The 22,299-nt window shown below is 37.8% G+C and overlaps 4 protein-coding genes, 1 long non-coding RNA gene and 2 other non-coding genes across 9 annotated transcripts; 3 read left to right on the plus strand and 4 right to left on the minus strand.

The window, feature by feature from the left end:
- Positions 1–407: 407 nt before the first annotated feature.
- LOC114532312 (sperm-associated antigen 17-like) lies at positions 408–14,471 on the minus strand. 2 transcript variants are annotated; one of them, XM_028553796.1, is made up of 29 exons: positions 14,351–14,471; positions 13,625–13,718; positions 13,325–13,465; positions 13,047–13,256; positions 12,809–12,977; positions 12,371–12,564; positions 11,972–12,193; positions 11,535–11,697; positions 11,334–11,443; positions 11,035–11,169; positions 10,650–10,953; positions 10,002–10,243; positions 9,397–9,829; positions 8,482–9,156; positions 8,218–8,350; positions 7,875–8,124; positions 7,457–7,789; positions 6,986–7,325; positions 6,305–6,706; positions 5,339–5,473; positions 4,880–5,127; positions 4,621–4,669; positions 4,206–4,385; positions 3,962–4,132; positions 3,318–3,677; positions 2,803–2,936; positions 1,274–1,516; positions 939–1,083; positions 408–651 (listed from the first exon to the last, which is right to left on the minus strand). In XM_028553796.1, the coding sequence occupies exons 1-29, from the start codon at positions 14,353–14,355 to the stop codon at positions 494–496; spliced, it is 6,378 nt and encodes a 2,125-aa protein (XP_028409597.1). In that variant the 5' UTR covers positions 14,356–14,471; the 3' UTR covers positions 408–493. The 2 variants fall into 2 exon arrangements, with proteins under 2 accessions (XP_028409597.1, XP_028409589.1); XM_028553788.1 differs by having other exon boundaries at positions 409–651; positions 4,880–5,133; positions 14,351–14,470.
- Trnap-ugg lies at positions 2,018–2,089 on the plus strand. Its single transcript has one exon. It is a non-coding gene; the product is annotated as a tRNA-Pro (tRNA).
- Positions 2,611–2,681, minus strand: Trnag-gcc. Its single transcript has one exon. It is a non-coding gene; the product is annotated as a tRNA-Gly (tRNA).
- On the plus strand, positions 13,994–17,876 carry LOC114532325 (importin subunit alpha-1-like). Its single transcript, XM_028553808.1, has 20 exons — positions 13,994–14,128; positions 14,237–14,281; positions 14,654–14,823; positions 14,904–14,951; positions 15,026–15,070; positions 15,186–15,271; positions 15,348–15,434; positions 15,526–15,617; positions 15,720–15,806; positions 15,880–15,987; positions 16,064–16,132; positions 16,211–16,267; positions 16,379–16,450; positions 16,541–16,594; positions 16,758–16,880; positions 17,024–17,095; positions 17,222–17,263; positions 17,354–17,411; positions 17,487–17,578; positions 17,671–17,876. The coding sequence occupies exons 1-20, from the start codon at positions 14,063–14,065 to the stop codon at positions 17,767–17,769; spliced, it is 1,572 nt and encodes a 523-aa protein (XP_028409609.1). The 5' UTR covers positions 13,994–14,062; the 3' UTR covers positions 17,770–17,876.
- Positions 15,611–16,495, minus strand: LOC114532348. Its single transcript, XR_003687945.1, has 3 exons — positions 16,464–16,495; positions 15,901–15,970; positions 15,611–15,795 (listed from the first exon to the last, which is right to left on the minus strand). It is a non-coding gene; the product is annotated as an uncharacterized LOC114532348 (long non-coding RNA).
- Positions 17,856–20,682, minus strand: LOC114532331 (transcription initiation factor TFIID subunit 12-like). 2 transcript variants are annotated; one of them, XM_028553825.1, is made up of 8 exons: positions 20,413–20,682; positions 20,102–20,197; positions 19,590–20,016; positions 19,129–19,464; positions 18,929–19,017; positions 18,718–18,832; positions 18,542–18,630; positions 17,856–18,452 (listed from the first exon to the last, which is right to left on the minus strand). In XM_028553825.1, the coding sequence occupies exons 1-8, from the start codon at positions 20,479–20,481 to the stop codon at positions 18,417–18,419; spliced, it is 1,257 nt and encodes a 418-aa protein (XP_028409626.1). In that variant the 5' UTR covers positions 20,482–20,682; the 3' UTR covers positions 17,856–18,416. The 2 variants fall into 2 exon arrangements, with proteins under 2 accessions (XP_028409626.1, XP_028409620.1); XM_028553819.1 differs by having other exon boundaries at positions 18,929–19,047.
- A 70-nt stretch (positions 20,683–20,752) lies between these two features.
- Positions 20,753–22,129, plus strand: LOC114536293 (trafficking protein particle complex subunit 3-like). Its single transcript, XM_028557631.1, has 5 exons — positions 20,753–20,885; positions 21,166–21,263; positions 21,341–21,440; positions 21,546–21,728; positions 21,986–22,129. Exons 1-5 carry the CDS (start codon positions 20,844–20,846, stop codon positions 22,103–22,105), a joined length of 543 nt encoding a protein of 180 aa, XP_028413432.1. The 5' UTR covers positions 20,753–20,843; the 3' UTR covers positions 22,106–22,129.
- Positions 22,130–22,299: the final 170 nt, after the last annotated feature.

Here is a 22,299-nt window from a genome sequence, read left to right on the forward strand (position 1 = left end):
TAACACTAGAGTGATCACTGAATTACTACGCGAATTCCCGCCATCTTCTTCCGATCATCCTAAAGCACGTAGACGTGAAGCATGGAAACCATGCAGACAGCACGTGATACAAACACACCTGTAAAAAAAGAACTGAAAACGGCATCGCTATGGTTTGCCAATCTTTGTCTTACCCAAAAAGTGCTTCAATGGATTGTATATGAACTTAAAAAAATTGTTGCATCAGGACTGGCTACGAACTCTGGTATAGTAAAATTCACTCGAAAGGCGGAATCGAACCGCTCCGGCTACAGGTTTGAATCCTGCACCCCACACCAGTGAGGCTCATTCAAGCAATGTACTTAGTTATTACTAATGTATTTATAGACATTGCTGTACGCACAATGTCACGCTTGCGGGATTCAGCATTCTCTGACATGCGCACAACCGCACAACCATCTTGTAAAGAACAAGATAAAATACATTTTATTACATAATATTACAATGATTTAGTTCAGAAAGGTTTAGCAATGTTGGAATAGACGTGGTCTCTTTGCGGTCTAATCGCCTCCCTCGATGGAGGTCGATTAGAAATCATTTGCGTGCCACGAGAATGGAAACCTCGTGGTAAAGAAGCTGAGCGGTTGTCATATTCATAAGCTGTTAAAATAGCTAGTGTAATGTTAAGAAACAATATATTCTGAAGTAAGCGTTTGAGGAAAACTACGGTCAATTAAACTTGGTCGATTATCTTCTTGATATCGAATGCAACAAAGACAATCCATAATAGGGGTAATAATTAAGTTAATGACGCTTATCATCCCATAATTTATTGTCTTATAATTGCATTCGACGCGACGAAATTGCGACGTCTAAACCAAACCTAAATCTTTTCAATGAAACTGTCATTTGCAATTTAAAGATAAACAGGCGAAATAGGATTAAACTAAAAAGGATACTTGCAGTGACAGGTAGATATATTATATCAGTTTCTCCCACAATTTCAATATGATGTCCAATAGATCCAATGCCACTCTCACCAGAGACTCCAACAGCAACAGCAAATATTTCGATGTTTAATTTCGTGTTCATTCCGGCAGCGACCTGAAAATGTACACGCGTTTAAGTATACGGTAGATTTGTTTCCTGGCAATATATTGCCAAGTTTTCAAGCTGAAAAACAAACAATTCCAGCTAAAGAAATCACATTCGTTCCCTGAACTATGTTTGCAAACACAAAAGCTCCTACAAAAGTTCCTGGTTTGCCCAGGACAAAAAAATCGTAACAACGTACCGGTCCTGGTGTGAAAAGAACTTTCAATCCTGTTGACGGAGGTGGTTGACGTATTTTAAATCTACAACTATCGATTCCAATGTTCTTCAATGAAACTGTGTGTATATAAGTACATCCTTCTTTCAAAACACCAAACTCAACTTCTGGTGGGAAGAGTTCGAAGCCTCTCATGACGGGGCCAGTTTTACCGACCACAGAAACTGTCTGTACTTTACGGCGAGCTGGTTCCTCAATGGTCGAGAACTGAGGTGAAGAAAGAAAGCAAATTAGGCAAAGAAAGCAAAAAGCAAGTTTATCGAAGATGAAGTAGAATATGTTTGCAACGTGTTGAAGATTTGATTGGGCCTTAAAATATCTCAACACAGATCCGAACATGCACGAAAGACAACAAGCCTTTGACAGGAGAATCTGCCTCTGAACTGTATCAAACCAGGTCTGAACAGTTATACTCATCTAAACATTGGCTACTTTGGTAAGGCGAACGATAGTAAAAATACCAAGGGCGAGGATTTCAATGATTAAACTACTGAGTGCGATTGGTAGCTGGGGTTTTATCTAATGCACACGACGGCCATGATGCAACACGTGATAATCACCGGAAGTGCACGCGAAAAATGTTGACGTCCGAAAGGTCAGGCGCTTCCTGTGGTTGCCCAGACAACAGGTACATCATCAAGTCCACGTTGTTTTACGGGTATCAATGAACGCTATATAGACACGTATTGTTCATCTGATCTCGACCAAGGCTCAGTGGTCTAGTGGTATGATTCGCGCTTTGGGTGCGCGAGGCCGCGGGTTCGATTCCCGCCTGAGCCCCGTCTTTTTGTTTCGTTGCCTCAATTTTTTCTCCCCTCGCCAATAAAACAGCTGATGTCTCAATACAGGGCACTAATGAGCGTTTAGAAGCTTCAATTTTTAGCTTTCGAATGCATAAAAGGACCTGTTAGAATCAAATTAATCAATATAATTTGTCGCAAACGTAGTTCTATTTTTTCTCGGGTCTTGTTGGAAATACCACAAGGAAAAATTAAGGACGATAAATTTTGAGAACTGAAATGAATGTGATATGGTCACATTTTCATTGGAAAATACATATACACTGACACGGTTATGCCAACAAACTTCATGTATGCCTGACGATCGCGCATATACACGGGAATACAAAGCACTGGCTCTAGTTTTCTAAGAAGACTCCATAAAATTTTCCTTAGAAATGTCTTAATTAAAAACTAATTCTAACCTCATAAACGTCGAACTTTATTTGAGACAAGAGCAAAGAAACACTCAATACCTAAGTGTGATAAAAAGCCGCGATTTTGAGCCGTAAAAGCAAAAGATGCATTGGCCGGGAATCGAACCCGGGCCTCCCGCGTGGCAGGCGAGAATTCTACCACTGAACCACCAATGCGGTCATGTTAGAACGCCGAAATCCAACATATGAACTGTTTTACATAACGAGTTTCCCTGACCATTGGTTGATTTTTCATTGGTAGAACCTCACCAAAACCATTCCAACCGTGGTTTCTTACCTGTGTGTTGGGCAAAGCGCCTGGTTTCCCACCCAAGATGGAATTTGGTAATCTGACAGCCTCTTTACGAGGCGAGCCCGTGACATCAACATGCAAACTCTTCTGTCGACCATCATCTTCGTAGTGACTGCGTGCTAAAAAGAAAAATTTTAAGATTAGACGAATAGTCACAATATTTCTTGGTCATTCCGAATCTCATTCTAATCTCTTAGTGTTCTTCTGATTAGCACCATCGGCACCGTTTCCTCCAATGGGGCCCCCACAAAAACAAGGGATTTTAACAAGAGATTTTGGGGGTATGCCTTCTTTGCCTCCTCTCTGCATGAGAGAGGCTCTACCGTTAAAAAGCGCTATCCAGCTTTTGCACAACCTTAGAAAGAAGTCCTGTCATGGGTTTTGTGCTGTCTGTGAAATGTGAACAATAAGAAAGATCGATTATAAGGAAGCAACGAGGTTGAGGAGTACAGCTGCCATCAAGATTGATAGTTCCTGTCGACACATATCACGTCACTTACTTGATGACATCATGTCCAAAGCTGTATCATTGTCCTCCACAGTGGATACTTCATGTTGCGTCTCTACCAGAGCTTCAAGAGGTGTATACTCTGAGTGTACGTGGCGTGGAGAATCAAGAATACCCTCGCTATTCATCACATTCGATGCCTGGCGGGGCGTGGGGTTTGTAGGCCGGCTTGTTATGGGTGTAGGTCTGCCCGCAGCTTGTGCGGGTGTGGGGTTTATAGGTCTACTAGCAAACGGTGTGCTGCTCTGTACGGGTGCTTCACCAGGTGAATGTCTTCCATCAGGATCCAGGTCTTCCAAAACAGCCGAGCTGTATCTGCCCAAGGACTTGGAGTCATTTCGATCACTGCTTTCTACATTGTTGAGAGAAAGAACAAGAATCACAAATACATTGAATAAGGATCTAACTACGTTTTCTACATTGTTGAGAAAAAGAATAAGGATCACAAATAACAAGATTCTCTGGGACAAAAACCGATAAATTTTAAACTGATTATAGTATGACTGTGGTAAAGCAAGGTTGACCCTTCGCGATGAATTGCATTATAGTGACAATTTTTTTAATATGGATCCATTATTGGTTTCAATATAGAATGAAAACAAAAAGGACTCAGGTTGTTTGCCTTTACTGACATACCTTGAGTGAGGTTACTATGATCTGCAGCTTCAACTGGTCCAGGAGTGGAAGATGTGCTGGAAGAATGCGGCTGGTTTCTTGGGGGTCCTGATGGACACGCCTGTTTATCCAAGTCCGCGCTAAGTTTTTCCATATCAGGGACGGCTTTTAAACCAGTGAGAAACGCCTGACCTGTGAAGACAGAAACGTATTTACAAACTGGTGGTAAGCTGGGTATGAAATGAAAACACGACAGAAAACTTACCTTGCGCCGTTTCAAAATATGGCGGAACTTCTTGGTAACGCAACGCGTGTTTTCCATAGTTTAACTTCGCCAATTCGATCCTATCTCGTTCCCATTCTGCTGGTGGGCGTTTCCACACTGGACTCGGTGGTGGTGGCTGTTCTACTGGAGTGACAGACGTGACGTAGTCTTGACGTAAACCTGGAAACAGAAGGATGAAGTGGTAAGGCGTATCCGAAATAAATTAATCCGAAAATTTAGGCTACCATTTATGGATCAAAAGAGGAAGAGTCAGTGGTTAAAATATCATTGTCCAAGAGATAAGAAACTGATATTTCAACATTGAACCGTAACCAGATGGTGAAGATCTACAAGCTGCTTATGATAGATGGTAGCTTAGTGCACTGTATACACCATGCTGGTGGTGGTAGCTTACCATCTTTATCGCTGGTCATTTCAATCTTGTTCGATTTTACAGCCTCGTGCTAGAAAATATAAAGTGAAGAATAATTATATAGAAAATGAACGTAAGGGCAAACAAGTTTGAGAATGATGCATCAAGAATGAAAGAATTCTGCGATCTCATCCATTCCAATGCAAGTTAATAGATTGAGCTGTCATAAGCCTCGGTCAACTTTTGCTCTTTAGTGCAAACACGGTTATACTTCACGAAGGTTTGCAGACCTTGCACTAACCTTGTTCGCTAAATTATTCGCTCTATCGATTTCCTCAGCGTCTCGTGACTCGACTGGCAAATAATTGTCCGCCTGAAGTCGAAGTTTAGTGACGTAATCACCGTATTGTTGGAATGCCGCTGATATTGTCTCGCGATGTGTGCTGTCTGTGGGCTCGTACTTGGTTAAATGACGTAAGACCAAAACCTTCGGGCAAGTTATCTGAGGTTGAACATGCGCAGTCTTACGCATGTTTCCAACGTTGAGCCCTGAAACTTGAGTAAAAAAATATATGTAGTAGCTACATGTTAAAGATGATTACCATGAACAAACGACATGCAAAGATCTGCTGTATTAGTATTTCACTCTGTCTATTGCAAGATAATTTTACTCATGAGTGAAAAACTACTGAGATTTAATAAAGGTATAAAGCTAGATGAACTATAAACTGTGAATACGAATTATATGCCTCTGACGCACCAGCATTACAACCAAATCGTGGTCCGTCTTTCTTGAACTCTTTAGCTGGAAACATTTTGAAGTCTCGCTCACGTAATCCAACTGGTATTAGTATCTTCTCATCTTTCTCCTTCCTCCACGTTTTGCCAACACCTCCTGTGGTGGAATAAGGATAGAAACAAAACATTAAATTAATAAATCAACAAAGAATAACGTTAAGACGCTCATAGTTTAACCTGGATAATCATAAAATAATCATAAGATAATCATAAAATAATCATAAGATAATCATAAAATAATCATAAGATAATCATAAAATAAAAAATCATAATAATCATAAAATAATCATAAGATATCATAAGATAATCATAAGATAATCATAAATAATCATAAAATAATCATAAGATAATCATAAGATAATCATAAGAAATCATAAATAATCATAAGAATAAAATAATCAAAATAGATAATATAATCATAAAAATCATAAGATAATCACATAAGATAATCATAAAATAATCATAAGATAATCATAAGATAATCATAAGATAATCATAAAATAATCATAAGATAATCATAAAATAATCATAAGATAATTAACAATAAGATGCTCATAGTTTAACCTGGATAATCATAAAATAATCATAAGATAATTAACAATAAGATGCTCATAGTTTAACCTGGATAATCATAAAATAATCATAAGATAATTAACAATAAGATGCTCATAGTTTAACCTGGATAATCATAAAATAATCATAAGATAATTAACAATAAGATGCTCATAGTTTTACCTGGATAATCATAAAATAATCATAAGATAATCATAAAATAATCATAAGATAATTAACAATAAGATGCTCATAGTTTAACCTGGATAATCATAAAATAATCATAAGATAATTAACAATAAGATGCTCATAGTTTAACCTGGATAATCATAAAATAATCATAAGATAATTAACAATAAGATGCTCATAGTTTTACCTGGAAATGGCTTTAGAACAGTAATCCCCGTGACACCAGGCAAGCCCTCCACGGGTGTTCTCAGGACTGCCGTCGTGGCGTCATCTTGTGCTGCCTTCAAGTATTCTCCCACGTCTTGATGACGTAATAACTCGTACCCAGTACCATCTCGGCGCATGACAAAGAAGCGAGGCACATGTGCGCTATCGTTGATGCCGTTCTCTGATTCCGTAACCTTGGTCTCACCATTCGTGTACGCTAAGAAGACATTGCCTTGTTGATCTGAGAGCTCGCAGCAAGTTTGCGATGTTGTTCGTAGTAAATAAACACCAGGACGATCCTTCAGAGAGTTATCGTCAAGATCACTAAACTTTAGGCAGCCCGCATTACTGGATAGATCTTGGGGAAGGTATGCAATATTGCCTGAAGTGATTGAAATTACGCACGATTATTGATCAGTGGAAAATTAAGACAATGTGGTGAATATAGAATTAAATATTCAGTCACATAGAGTAAGCTAGATAAGAGTAAAGTTGAATGAAGTAGGGAAGAAATAGAGTACGGTAAGATATTGAAGGGTAAAGTAAGATAGAGTGGGGTTAGCTACAGAAAAGCGCAGTGGAATTTGGGGGTAATTAGAGTATAATAAAGTAGGAAAGAGTTGGGGAGAGTAAAGTGAAATGAGGATTAAATTATACGCACCTTTGATATCAAAATAAAGTTTAGATCGATCTGATTTCTCAAGCAGACACTCGCCATTCGTCTCAGTGCGGATACAACTACCATTTCCAAACAACGTGCGTGAAGAGCCATGCTCTGTTTCCATAACAACCGTTGCAAAACCTTCACACTCCACCTTAACATGTTTACATACGTGCGACTCATACTCGGCCTCCTCGCCAGTCTCCTTGTCTGCAGCACGAACTTCCGTTCGGACGACATCGTAAAACGTGGTAACACGAGTACCATCCGAGTGTTCAACGATCTGCGTCCCGTCGGGACGGATGACGGTTATGACGTTATCCTCGCGAGTTTTATAAATCTACGAGGAAAACAAAAGACGCATGTAACCTGAAATCGCAAAAATTGCGTAACTTATCCACTTTGCAAATCTATCAAGAACAGAAAATTTCAGTATTAATTGCAAGTGTTTTTAAAGTACAATTTATTTACCTGATGAGAGACTGGACATGTTGCAACAGAAAGCTTGACGGTGTCCAGGTATTTCTCAGTACCATCATGACATTGAAGCAATCGCTCGCCATCAGCAGTGACAGTTGTCCAATGAGCGTTCAATTCAGACGTTGTCTCCAATTGATCATCGACTTCATCAGGCTGTGAAGTCATCGCATTGTTGCTTGCCTGTCCTTTACGATTTGATGACAGTTGAGCGAGAGTATGACGCTCCAAGCTCTCGGCTGGATCTGCCGATTTTTCAGGAAAGACAGGGCACGTACTCACTGATCCGTCAGGCTTGAGAACTTCAATTGAATTATCAAGCATCATCTATGGATGAAAGCATTTATATTTCAACATTTCGTCTGAGCGAGATTACTGTTGGTGATCCAGTTTTACTACTACTCTTTTCTACCTTAATCACTGTCCCATCTGTCATGATCGATCTTGAGAGTTCGCGCATGGCAACTTCACCACGCGTAGCCTCGCATTCATGCAAGCCACGTGACTTGACAGGATAACGTTGACGCACAACGACACCTCCAGAGTCATCAACACTACTATAGTTCTCATCGTTGCGATACGACACATGCAAACCATCTGGGCAACTCACGAAGATTTCGTGGAAAGGATTTTTCATAGATTCTTGGAGCTCCTTTAACTTTCTAGAAAATATAATTGAATGAGGATAATGTAAGTTATTCTGTGATATCTTCAGCTTACTCTGGTAACGTAAACTACTTAGAAATGTCTCTTACCTGGCGTCGACCTCAGCGCGTTGTTTCTCTTCAACCAATCTCAATTCCTCCAAACGTTTCGCTTCTTCCTCATTTTTCTTACGTGATTTAGGCGAGGAAGGTTTTGGTGGCGGACTGGGATCAAGCGGAACAGCTAGAAAATGAAAAGGAGGATATAATTCATTCGCTAGAACTCATTAAATGTGCCTTTTGGCGCAGTTGAATGCAACATACTCTTGAAAGCCTACAACTTGGCTTCAAACACTGTCATTCTTCCTACTGTACCTGCTCCACTACAATCTCCTCCTGCACTCTCTCCTTGCTTTCCAGTCGTTCCTTGCGGTCCGAAGCCACTGCTCGTGATCACCATGCCATCATTGAGCTGTGCAACAAACGACGCATGCGTACAGAACGCAGGAACCGCTGGCTCTGGTGATCGTTCATCGTTCTCCACAACAACATCTTGATGAAATGAAGCTGTTTTCTCGTTCGCTTCAAACTCACTCTTCTCAACACCCTCGTCGCTTGGTTCATTCAGAGTCTCGGCAGAATCCTCGGTCTGTTCCGGATCCTCATTTGCTTCCACTTGGGGACTGGCAATAATCTCACTTGGCTGTTCCGGTAAAATTTCCTCTATCGGTTCAAGGAAATATAACTTTAAGATATCGCCATCCTTGTGAACTGTTGTGGAAACAGAGCATGGACCTCGGACATACTGCGTCTTCTCCACTCGTATCTCGCCGCCATCGCACGGGAACATAGAAGTCTGGACACCAGTCACGTGTATGAGATCGTCCCCTACGTCATAGCCCAGGAAATCGTATCTCTCTTCGTCATCCATCAGTGCTTCATCGTCGACTTCCGGCTGTGTTTCCGTTTCATTTGCAAGACGACCTTTACTTCCTTTCATTGTTCGTCCTGGCGAGCCAGAGGAGGGCACTCTACTTTTTGTACTGCTGCCTGGAAACGAGAAATGGGACGTCATAGTTTCCAGTGAGGATCATTTTGAAACCCAGTTATAGTAAGTAATTGAGGTAAGGTAATAGTTTATTGTGCGTATGCGTGGGTTTGCATCGTGCTTTGCAGCAACTATGTGCGATTTTCGTATCATTTTTCAGTTCATGTAAGTATCAACGTCTTTCCTAGGTTTCGTTACATGTGCAGGTTTAAAACGACACTGTGTATGAGGTGAGAAAATACCTTTCTTTTCAGTAGCAGAACCTTTTTTACCACTTTTAGGTGTTCTGCTTCGAGCACTTCTCTTTCCCTTCTTCTTGCCCTTGTCATCTTCCTCTGCCTTCAGCGCCGCGATCTCTGCTCTGGTTTTTAGCCCGTAGCGGCTGCCAATCTTGATGTCGGCTTTCGGAGGCTCTGGTGTCGGAGGGACGGGTGTTGGAGTCTTGTTGTTCTCTTCTTCAAGCCTGTCTTGCTGAAGATTCCACTCGCGTATCATGCTGCTGATGTGTTCCAGGTAGTTCCTGAAGCCGACATTTGAGAGAAGTTTCACGTTCCAACACGAGGTATTGAAGAGTTGTTTACCAATGGGGTTGTAATGAACCAGCAGCAAAGTGTCATCGTGTTTGTGGTAATACGTGTCCACGAATGGATAGGAATGACGAACATCTTCAAGAACCTGTAAAGATGATGAAAAGAATATTTCTTATCGATCCAGTTTTACTACAGGAGGAAACCTAAACTAATCTAACTTTATTTATACTTGATCGCTCTAACTGTATTTCCAAAAGATCCTGTAAAAAGATATATCGTTCCACGAATATAATAATTTAATATGGGGTATAATATACCTGAGTGAAGGTATTTTGATCAAACTCTTCAACGTAACACCATTCATTGAGGTTTCTGTACGACACAAGATTGACTGCAGCTGATACACTCGCTGGGTCTACATCACTCTTTATCATGCCCTGTTCACGTGCGCTGTTATACTTCATGAAGTCTGAGTATGGATCATCCCAGGGATTTTTGTAAGAAGATAGCCGCTGTTCTACCACATTGCCATTGCCGTCCACGCTTTTGAGAGGTATTCCTGTAAGAGAAGAACACTGGGTCAATAAAAGACAATCCGGCTTGCTGGATCTCTAGGAAAAACAGTTTACACGAGCTATCCAGTATAAATAAAGTTAGTTTAGTTTAGGTTTCTTTTAAAACAAGAACACTGGGTCAATAAAAGACAATCCGGCTTGCTGGATCTCTAGGAAGAACAGTTTACACGAGCTATCCGGTATAAATAAAGTTAGTTTAGTTTAGGTTTCTTTTAAAACAAGAACACTGGGTCAATAAAAGACAATCCTTGCCGGATCTCCCGGAAGAACAGTTTACAACTTAACGAGCTATCCATTAAGAATAAGGTTATAGTTTAGTTTTCTCTTGTAGATGAATTAATAAAGGAGAGTCCTAACAGTCCAGGTAAAACGATCCGATTCGCCAACTACCTTCAAACGTATACTTCTTTAAAAGATACGAGACGTCCTCTGCACTTGGAAATGAACAATGTTGTATGAACTGATGAAATCGTGCGTTACTTTCCATGAATTCTGCAGTTGTTCTTCTTGGAAACATATCGAGATCACGTGAAGCTGATATTTCTAACATGGCCCTCTCCGTGTCGAGTCCATCGAGAATAGAAATATCTTCCAGATAATGCAAGCGTTGCGAGAGTTTATCGTTGTGTTCCAGAATTACCGGAATCTTTGCGTTGTCATCCCGCTTCTTCACGTTCGTCTCCTCGAGTATTTCCTGACGAGAGAAATAAAACGAAGGTCAATGGATGAGCTATGGAGAACAAGACATTTGTACAACATAGCAATGTAGACGCACCTGTTTTTCGGCGGTTGTTAAAGCAAGATTAGCCATCTTAGTATTGATATGCGCAGCGAGATCATTGTCCAAACCATCTTCTCTGATTTCTTTTTGTTTTGCGAATGGATCAGTTTCGTCCACAGTAACAACTACCTATGGAAGAATGCAACCAATACTCAGACAAGATTTTTTTATTAATTTTCAAGAGCACTCCTTTATACGTACTCGATCGATAGATGACTGAAGTAACTTTATACTGGATGGTTCTATCAGTTCTAAACTGTTCCCCCTAGCTAGAGGTCAAAAGTCCAGCTTACCTGTTCCAGAAGGCAGTGCAACACAAGCGGAACACTGATACTCTCGTCAGGAACACTTTCCAACAGGTGATTGAAGTAACGCGTGTCGATTTCAACTTGATTTAAAGAATCTAGAAGAAAGAAAAAAACAATTGTCTGAAAAAGAGCCTGGACTAAGCAAGTGTTTGTTCTAGAGCGCGTTTTCAAAAGTGCAAACGTTACCTGTTGTGACAGCTTCTTGAACATCTGTTGTGATATTTGCTGCATGAACTGGAACATGAAGTAATTTCATCGCGGCCAGGAAACGTTGGTATGATTTGTGATGATCCAGCATATCGTAGCACACGTTGGCAATCTTCTCAAATATTGCCGTGCCAAGCTCGTTCTGGAAATAAATGGAAATACGCGGTGAGCTGCACGTCATGAGACTGACATAGTGGAATGAAGTGCTTTTTCATGACAAAGAACAAAACGAAGAAGGATGAAGTTTAGGATAAATAAACCACGGATTTATTGGTTGAACACAAATCTACAAACCCCATACTAGAGTGCAACTTTAAATCGAATCAAATCACCTCGTGCATGAAGAATCGCGTGCATGAAGACTATTGCACACTGTACGATGCAAATTAAGAAGCAAAGAATTATATTCATTGTACCTTCTTCTCAGCTTCAACTTGATCTAAACTTTGATCAACAGGCAAGGTATTAGAGACAGTCACTTCATATTTTGCAATATCTTTTAGTTTATGTCCTGTTGGAGCGCTGAGTACAAGCTCATCAGATTCACTCCAGAACTTTGCCAGTTCCTCTTCATCTTTTGAAGATTCATCTGTTGCCTCAACATCTTTCTCCACACCAGCAACTTCCACCTCTTCACCCTTTCAAGAGGAGATATCAGAGTTGTAAAAGGGAGCTTGTGAAAGTTGTATTGTGGATTGTATGAGTCGTATTTGGATTATTTTTTTCTTCTCTTTCTTGATATATATATTAGGCAGTATTATGTCTGAGTACAACAAATATATTTCATCCATTCATGAGAGCTAGAATCTGCTCACCTCTTCTTCAACATCTTCATGCATTTCCTCTTTAGGATGTTCTTGAGGCTTGCATCTGTACTCTTCCTGTTGCAGCTTAATGATAGCATTCACATGAACACCAATGTTTGCAAGATGGTGAAGAGTTGAGGCAGAGAGGAAGCCATGAATCAGAACATAATGTTGTGGACTTCCTTCTTCATCTGGTTCATCATCTACAGAAAGAGAAGGGATTATTTGAGAAAGAAGAGAGTAGACTATTTAGTAGGAGGACACTTGGTGATAATTCATTGGTGGTTATTGATGATGCATGATGATGTTGGAAAACAATGACCTAATATAGCAATCTGTAGGACACATGGTGATAATTTTATGGTGGTTATTGAAGATAAATTATGGTGAAAACAATTCTGGTGAAGATATTACTCAACAAGGAAGAACTTCAATCAAAACACAAACCTATAGTTTTAAAAGTATCCTCAACTTCTCCTCTTTTCTTAAGTTTTGTATCTTTTTTTGGTGATGGAGGACGTTCAGCCTCCCCTTTCTTTCCCTTCTTCTTTGGAGATTTTGATCTCTTATCTGGACTCTTATCTCCTTTCTTACCACTTGCTGATTTTGCCTTTTCCTGAAAGACATTCATGTTTTAGACAAATAAAGATTGAATAATACAGAAAGCAACAAGATGTCAGAAAACCTTATCAGCTTCTTCTCTTCTTTCAATGTCCTTTGTTTTCAGTTGCAGCAGTTTAAATTTAAGAAGTTTTGCAAGTAAACTGGAAGGAATATCTTCCCCTTGGTCAATGAATGGTTTAACTTGTTCACAGATTTCAACAAACTCCGGTAGTTTTACTGCAGTTTTCCCTTTTCCTCCGCCACTGGATATTGCCTTTGTAAATTCTTTCACCTAAACCATATGTGCAGAAATTATTAGCTTAGTTTTCACATACGAGTCTTAAAAATCATATACCATACCTCTCTATACAACTGTTCTTTCGAAATGACACTGAACAACTTTCTCAAACCAGTGGAAATTACTGCAGATGAAATGTTTATCAAATCATCGTCTTCAGGTTTATTTGAAACGAGGAAAAAAACGCATGTTTTCCATGCATCCTTTGGAAAAAAAATTTAATATTTTTTGAAATATAAATTCACCTAAGGAGACTGGTGCATCAAACGTCAACAAACAGCGTTGTAAATAAGTAAATAGTAATTTTATAAATAGTAAAAATACAAAAATTCAAACTTTATGCTACGATTTCAATGTATTACCTCATTCAACGAAGCTTGAATTAGGCCATTTTCCCACTTATTGATATCATGAGCAGAACCACTCTTTGCTCGCTTTCCTTTTGACATCTTATGCCTTTAAAATAACATTTTTAAAACATATCAAACTTTCGCACCATCGCCCGCCATATTGGTTTCCATGCAGTTTGTTTCGTTTCCAAGGGGGAGTAAGCTGCGCAGGCATTTAAATCAATCAGCCAATCAAATGGCTTCGTTCGATGAACCGTTGATAAAACTTGGAATTTCATTGGCTAGAATTTAGCTCAACCAATCAGATGCTTTTAGATGTACTTGAGACATATTTTAAATTTTTTTGTACTTTATCAAATCATTTACAACACGTTTGTGGAAGATAAAGACCACTCGTTGTATTTTTTGTAAGAAATTTGTACAGTTTTTCTCCATAATATATACATAAAAATGCCTGTGGTTGGGAAGGAAAATAATAACCGCTTACGGAACTTTAAAAATATGGGAAAGGACGATGTAAGTCGAAAAAATCTGCGATCATCTCCCAAAAAATTCTGGCTTCCAATGGTGTCTTCAAATGCGATTCATTCGCATTAAAATTTGAAAAATGGTTTCTTTCTTTAGGAATGTAGAAGACGACGAAACGAAGTAACGATTGAACTAAGAAAGGTAGCTTAATGTATTATAATATAGCAAAATATTAGATCAATTTCGTCATATCGAAAGAAGGCAATATACCTCATGGCGAGAGTGGTCAAAGCTCCTCAGAGGAATCGTGGATCGTAGGTTCGAGTGCCATTTACGCTATATTAAAGACAGATTTTCTTCTGTATTTTTTCAACATGATTCAACATGATTCCTGCAATCTTTTTCAATTTTCCAATGAGATCATGTGATGTTGTTCATATACAATATAGCTAAAATAAAAAAATAATGTGTTCCATTAAAATAATTCAGCATATAAACCATGTAGAATATGTGTATTGAAACCCTCCCAAATCAGCATTTCTTGGTTAAAGTATCATCATCCATCTATTGTAGTCAAAGCGTGATGATCAAATCTTGAAACGAAGGAATGTTTCAGTAAATCCAGAGCCCTTACAAGAGAATAATGCTGCCAATAGTCAGTCACTCTCTCCGGCACAGATCTATCAGGTTCTTGTTTCAAACAGCACACAAGATCAAGTGTTTGCTGCTGTTCAAGCATCTAGGTAGGTATCTGGTGCTTTTGGTAAAAGATATTGCTAAATAAGAGAAATTAGGAATCAACCTGTAATTCATTTTTTTGCAGAAAAATGTTGTCAAGAGAAAGAAACCCTCCAATCAATGATGTTATACAGTATGTATAAATTTTCTTGATTAAACCTGACCAATTAGCATTAAAACTAATTTATTAACATTTGTCATTTTTAGAGCTGGTCTTGTCCCAAAACTAGTTGAATGCTTGAAGCAAAGTGTGTAAGTTAATATTAGGCAAATGCCAGCAATGAATTCATTAATTCACCTTAAAGCAAGTTACCATGACAGCCAGCTGGTGTGTTATAAGTCTCTCTCTTTCTTCCCCAACTTTTAGATCTGACATTCAGTTTGAAGCTGCGTGGGCATTGACGAACATTGCATCTGGAACATCAGATCAAACATGGATTGTGGTTAATGCAGGTACGCCCCCATCATTCGAAGATTCCCTAATCATCCTCGCTGTTCAACACCAACTCATTTCTTTACCTTCATAAAGGAGCTCTATCACAGTTTATTCAACTATTGTCTTCTTCCAATGAGAAAGTGCGGGAACAGGCAGTCTGGGCAATTGGAAACATTGCAGGTGAAGCCGGTTAAATGGACTTCATTTATTTAATTGTTTACAACATAAATCAAGTGAGCTACAACTAAAACCTTAACCTAATTATTATCAGGTGATGGACCAAAATTACGTGACAAAGTTTTGACATCAGAGTATGGTGTTGTATCAAAATTACTGGAGTTAATGCAAAAGCCTGGTTTGCAGGTACTTGTACAAATATACTTATAATCCAGATACAAGGCATGTATTATTCTCAAGAAATCTCTGTCTTGGAATGAACGAGATAAACTATCTTCATCATTGCAGCCATCATATCTAAGAAATATCACATGGACAGTGTCGAACCTTTGTCGAAACAAGAATCCACCTCCGCCATTTTCTGCTGTTCAACAGGTACAAAAGTTGCAATTAAGTTTTGTAATTATTCTAATTATTTTTTCTAATTGCTAGTTTATTCCATTTTTAGCTCTTGCCAGCACTTGCCTACCTGATAAACTATACTGATAATGAGGTTGTTGCTGATGCTTGCTGGGCACTCTCCTACCTCACAGATGGACCTAACGAGAAAATTCAAGTGAGAAAATATATTATCTGAATACTATTAGATAAAAATTAAAGTTAATACGAATTAATTCTTTCGTATTTTACAGGCAGTAATCAATGCAAATGTTTTACCAAAACTGGTGGAACTTCTTGGTACAAACCAGCTTAATATTCTGGTAAGAATTTATATAATTTCTCAAATATAATTTAAAATCTCAAATTATAATCATGCTAATTCATTTTAACTAATATAGACACCAGCTTTAAGAGCAGTTGGTAATGTTGTTACTGGTAATGACAATCAAACACAGGTACATGACTGTTGCTTTTGTACCGTATACAAATTAGTACACCTTCATTTATGCAATGGTAAATGTCTGAATAAATAACCAAGATTTTATTTGTATAATTATATATTATAGCATGTCTTAGACCTTGGAGCCTTGCAGTATTTTGGGGCTTTACTCACACACAAAAAGAACACTTTGATCAAGGTAATTGTTGTACCTGTCTTTCATTTTGAATTTTCTCCATTGGTGTGGTACATCTAATCAGTCTGGTACATATCTCTTTTCTCCTCTTAGGAAGCAGCTTGGGCCTTATCTAATATCACAGCAGGAAATGAAAACCAAATCCAGGTAAGTACTCTCGGCCCTCTTTTGGTTATTTCTATGTAAGTTTCTTCATGTTTCATTGACAAGCAACTCCCCCTCTTCTTAATAGATCTTTCTCATTTTTGATAAGAGTTGAGATCATAATTTTCTCACAGATTTTTTGCACCTAAATAACTCCTCTTTTCAGGCTGTCATAGATGCTGGTTTGGTCCCTGTAATATTACAAATCATGGATCAGGGAGATTACAAGAGCCAAAAAGAGGCTGTGTGGGTGATCACAAACCTGACTTCTGGTAGTAACCAAAAACAGGTAAATATGTATCCTAATGTGAAACTGAATTAGATTGAATGAATGTATAAGCCCTGGTCACACAAGTGGTAGCGGGTGCCAAAATCTGCATCATTTTCTGATCTAACAATAACGTACTCCTTGCAAATTGCAATTCATTTCAGATCCGGTATCTTGTTGACAAATGTGGAGCTATTCCATTCTTGTGCAAGTTGCTGACAGTCAAAGAACCCAAGGTAACAGGTTCCCCCTTGAAGAGAGACAAAGGAAATCATTTAAAAATCTCAAGCAGCAATTGTGTAGCAAATGTCATTAATTTTACAATACACCTTCCTTTTCAATGTTTTATTTTCTTCTATCAGGTCATATTGGTCTTGCTAGATGCATTCAACCACATCTTAAATGTAAGTTTAGTTCTCAGTCTTCACTGAAATGTAGTAGAGATATAATTTGTTTAGCGATCCATCTTTTTAAAACCAATTTTCTTTTTTTAGAAAAGTGATCAAATGAACATGCTTGACGATGTTGCTTTAAGAATCGAAGAATGTACAGGTACTGTTTATCTTGTCAGGCCCGGTACTACAGATGCTTTTAAGACCCTTTTTAATCATTCTGAACATTTACTAGGACTTGATAAGATAGAGGAACTGCAACAACATGAAAACGAGCAAGTCTTTCAAGCGGCACAGAATCTTATTGACAAATATTTCCAAACTGAGGTAAAGATATATCAGTCCAAATCTAATGGATGTTTGGTAAAAATAATATAGTTTCACTGGAACTGTTAAAACAGAATTTGTTACCTTAACAGGAAGAGGACTTGACAGTAGCTCCACAAAGCATAAATGATGGCACAGCAACATTCCAGTTTGGACAACCAGCAATGCCACAATCTGGATTCCATTTCTAAAAAGTGACTTTGGAAAGAAAGGATTATATATCCTAATTTAATTTATCGTTTGCTGAATTTATTGTAAATATATTTAGTGTTTGGTTCAAATTTTTTTCTGTACTAACAAAAAGTACAATCATTATAGATAGAATATTATAAAACAATTAATCATCCATATGTGTGGTTACTAACTGAGTGGTCTACTCAAGTTTTTGTGGGTTTATAGTATGGTGTACTATGACTATGGAGAAGGTTGAGTGTTATATATTATTTACAAAACCAATAATGCTAGCTATGAACTCCTATATTTGCACACACAATGAGTTGCTTCAGTTCAGTCTGACTTTGTCCTTGCCATTTTCTATCGGACTTAACAAAATTGTGGATGCTTACCATCATATTTATCTAAATATGTACAATTAACACAAAAAATAGCAATATAAACAGTTTTCACTAAAAAATTAGTTTCTTTCACTAGGTAGGTAATATGCTTGCCTTCATTGCTGGCTATTTTTGTGCAAAGTGCTTGTGTCTTGTATAAACAATTTCTTTTACACAGCAACTTATTTCCAGCTCATAATAATTACTCTGAAAGAACTCTCAAACATGGGCTATACACAAAGAATTTTAAAACTTCATCCAACTTTGCCATGACTATTTAGACCTCATTTCTTCATAGATTTCCTGATTAATGCAAGTCGCTACAACAACAGGAAACAAGTGTCAAGAAAAACCATGTAATAATAAATTGACCATTGTTATTCTTTCCAAAACTGGATGAATTTCTCACCTGTTTGTGTGCTTCAGTTGAGCCAAGTTTTTTCTGTTGTTTGAAGTCCTCAGTTCCATAACCAGGAACCCACATATTCCAATTTCTCTCTAAAAATTCAAAGAAAAAAAGTGCATTATTACATCTCTTATTATTTCATGTAAATTGATTGTTTTACTTCTAAAGGTCTAACTTACCAAGATGCATTTGTATATCACGAACTTCTAAAACATTTGACTTGCGATGTTTGGCAATTTGACAGGAAGAATTAACAACACTTTCAATGAAATCATCTGCAATCTGTAGTAAAATCTAAACAACAGGAGTGTAAACATAAAACCTTCTTGCATTCCATAACAGATTTAGATTGATTTAATACAGAAAAACTGAGGTCCCTATAGAACATACATCTTCAACATCTTCATCCAGTGTTGCCCGAGGATCAATTTCTTGTAACAGTTCTTGAAGTCTTTTTCTGGACAAAACTGTCTGGGGTTCTGAATTCAAAGAGTCAACTGAGTGAAGTCCTAGAATATGGGAAATTAGTAAATCAAGACTCAAATCTGCAAATCTACATGCTGATAATGATACACACAGATCTGTTTTACCTTGACTTGTTTGGGCCATTTTTGGTGCAGCAGAGATAGGAGCTTTCAAGCTCTCATTGCTTCCACTTTGTTGTACATGTGTTCCTCCAGAGATAGCACTTTTTACTTGAGCAGTGGTTTGTACCAATGTAGGTTTACCCTGAGCTGTAGGTGCTGCTGTTACCTGGATTACCATTGGAGTCCCTTGAGCTGTTTGTTGTATTGCAATACCATGAGGTGCAATTGGTCGCTGTGCAATGGCGTGTTTCTGTGGAATGTTTACAGCAGTCAGAACATGTCCTGCAGGTGCTTGGTGACCTGGTATGGAAGCCACCATTTGGACAGGAGAATGACCAGCTGAAGACACAGCATACATTTAGCTCATTCAAATAATTAAAAATATAATCCAATAATACTTAATAGAACTTCTCTATTTTAACTTGATATGCATGTTTGTGTTAAATAGCTATTTAACAAATTACCTGGCAAAGTTTGAACAGGCAAAACCTGGCGTTGAATGGTTGCACTTGCTGCATTAGAAGCTGCTGTAAATGTTTGTCCACTTGTGTTTGGTTTGATATGAATTTGTGTGGTAGGTGCATGACCTTGTGGATGTTGAGCTAAGAGGGAAAGCTGTGATAAAGATGATGAACCTTTATTACCAATGATTGTTACTTTAGATGGAGACTGTGTTGCAGAGTTGTTTCCTTGATTGGGTAAAGATGTTTTGATGGTCTGTTGCATGAGTACAGCTCCTTGTGGTAGAACTGGCGATACCCCTCGGAGATTTGATGTCGTCATGACAACAGGTTGTTTCCCAGAAGATGTTTGTACTTGCATTGGAGCAGATGACGGTGAAGACATAATGACAAGAGGAGGACTTGAACCAGGTGGCCTTACAGGAAGGTACTACAAAAATGATTGCCGAAGATGTTATTTAATAGTTATTACACAGTGCAAAAATGTTTAATGCATTTTACAAAAGTAATCTTACCGTCGCTTGATCCTGAGCGCCAGCAGCTTTCTGGAAAACCATGAACTGGTTGATCTTTTTCTGTTGCTCTGGGGTATAAGGTCCTGGGCCAAATGACTTAAAAGAGAAAAATATATATGAAAACAGGCTTTTTGACTTTACTAAAACTGTAAAACTCAGAGTTCATTTCGGGGGGGGGAAGTTACAATTTATCAACTAATTTGTAAGAATTGAAAGTACATAAACAGGTTTGTTATTCGGTATATTTGTCAAATTCTTAATCATGTGCAACATGGCTATAATGGATAGATATATAATCACTATAAACGTACCTGAACTTCTATCTGCAAATCTTGGATAGTTTTAGAAACTGTCTGAGCACCAAGTTGCGGAGATGACATATTTACCTATCACTTTATTTGCGCAATTTAACTGCGAAAAAATAAGACCCAAAACCGTCAATATTATCACATAAACTTTTTCAACACTTCATCCCGCTTTAGGACTTCTAAATTCCCGTTTCTCTTTCAAAATATTCACATTTTCACAAGGTTTTTTCTCCACATGGCTAGAATGATTTTTGAAAAAATATCATTTTTCTATTCTCACTCCCAGACTCTTGGAATTTTTCTCGCGCGCGCTGTGATCTCTTTACAAACTGGATAAATATTAACTATATAAAAAGTAACAAAATTTCAAAATAGAACTAAAATATTATTTTGAAATTTTATATGATTGTTTAATGTTGAACAGTTAGAATAACATGTCTCGACAAAATTCAGCCCGAGCTGATGGAAAAAAAGTTGTAAGTTTTTTATACATTCCAGAATATTTGTGTAAAAAATATATTGAAAATCATAGAAAATTACTTTCAAATTTGTAGCTCTTTTTAATATCTATAATACATTGGATAAGGTGTAACCCAGGGTTGCTTGAAGATAATTGAAGATCTGTTCAAAGGATATTACTTTATTTGGCAATAGAAATGTTTCCTTCTAGATAATGACCTCATGATAATAACTCATAATAAACCCTCAATTCTATGAAACATCGATAAACCTTTCATTTTCTGTATTCTGTTGTAGAGTTCAGAATTGTTCACATTGACATATGGTGCACTAGTTGCCCAGCTTGTTAAAGATTATGAGAGTGATGATGCAGTCAATAAGAAGTTAGATCAAATGTAAGATGCATGAACACGAGATCACAAACATTTTTAGTTTCATTTTTATAAATTATCGTAATTATTTTGTCTGATAGGGGTTATAACATTGGTGTGCGATTAATTGAAGACCTTATTGCAAAAGGAAATGTTGGAAGATGTCACGACTTGAGAGAAACTGCTGATATTATAGCCAAGGTTTGATATTTAATTCATAAAACTTAATTGATATGTACTTCATGTACTTCCTGTACATCTATTTTCACCCATTTTTAAAAACACCAACTCTTAACTTTCATATAGTTGGGCTTCAGAATGTTTCTTGGTGTCACTCCAGCAGTAACAAAGTGGAGCCCAGCTGCGGATGAGTTTTCATTGATACTTGAAAACAACCCATTGGCAGAATTTGTAGAATTACCATCAGGTCATGATAATCTGTATTATTCTAATATATTATGTGGAGTTCTCAGAGGTGCCTTAGAAATGGTAAGTAAATGTAGATGTAATGTGAATATATAATGACAATATTAAGGACCCAATGAGCCAGTCCTCGTGGGATATAATCTATGCCACGTACTCCTCTGATAATTTGACAAGAGTGTTTTAAGTTGCCTAGTCTTTCCTCATTTCCACTGTTTAAATCAGATCCCTCGTTGAAATGCCACTGAACAATTCTTCATCATTTTCTTTCATTTCATCCTATTTATATCTTCTCATGTTGCACCATCTCTTCTCCACTACAGGTTCAAATGGAAGTTGAAGTTAGTTTTCTTCAAGATGCATTACGTGGAGATGAGACAACTGAACTAAGAGTAAAATTCATTAAAAAACTAGAAGATGCTATACCTGCAGGTGAAGAATAACTCAAATAAAACTACTTCTGAAAACTTGTTTTGTGACTTATTTACATGTATTTGCATAACAAAACTTTGGTCTTAATGCCATAAACTACATCTGAAACCTGGTTTTGTGACTTATTTACATGCATTTGTATAACAAAACTTTGGTCTTAATGCCATAAACTACTTCTGAAACCTGGTTTTGTGACTTATTTACA

Source organism: Dendronephthya gigantea, unplaced genomic scaffold, assembly GCF_004324835.1.
Source record: "Dendronephthya gigantea isolate DGI-Jeju-01 unplaced genomic scaffold, DenGig_1.0 000002F, whole genome shotgun sequence".
Taxonomy (NCBI): domain Eukaryota; kingdom Metazoa; phylum Cnidaria; class Anthozoa; order Malacalcyonacea; family Nephtheidae; genus Dendronephthya; species Dendronephthya gigantea.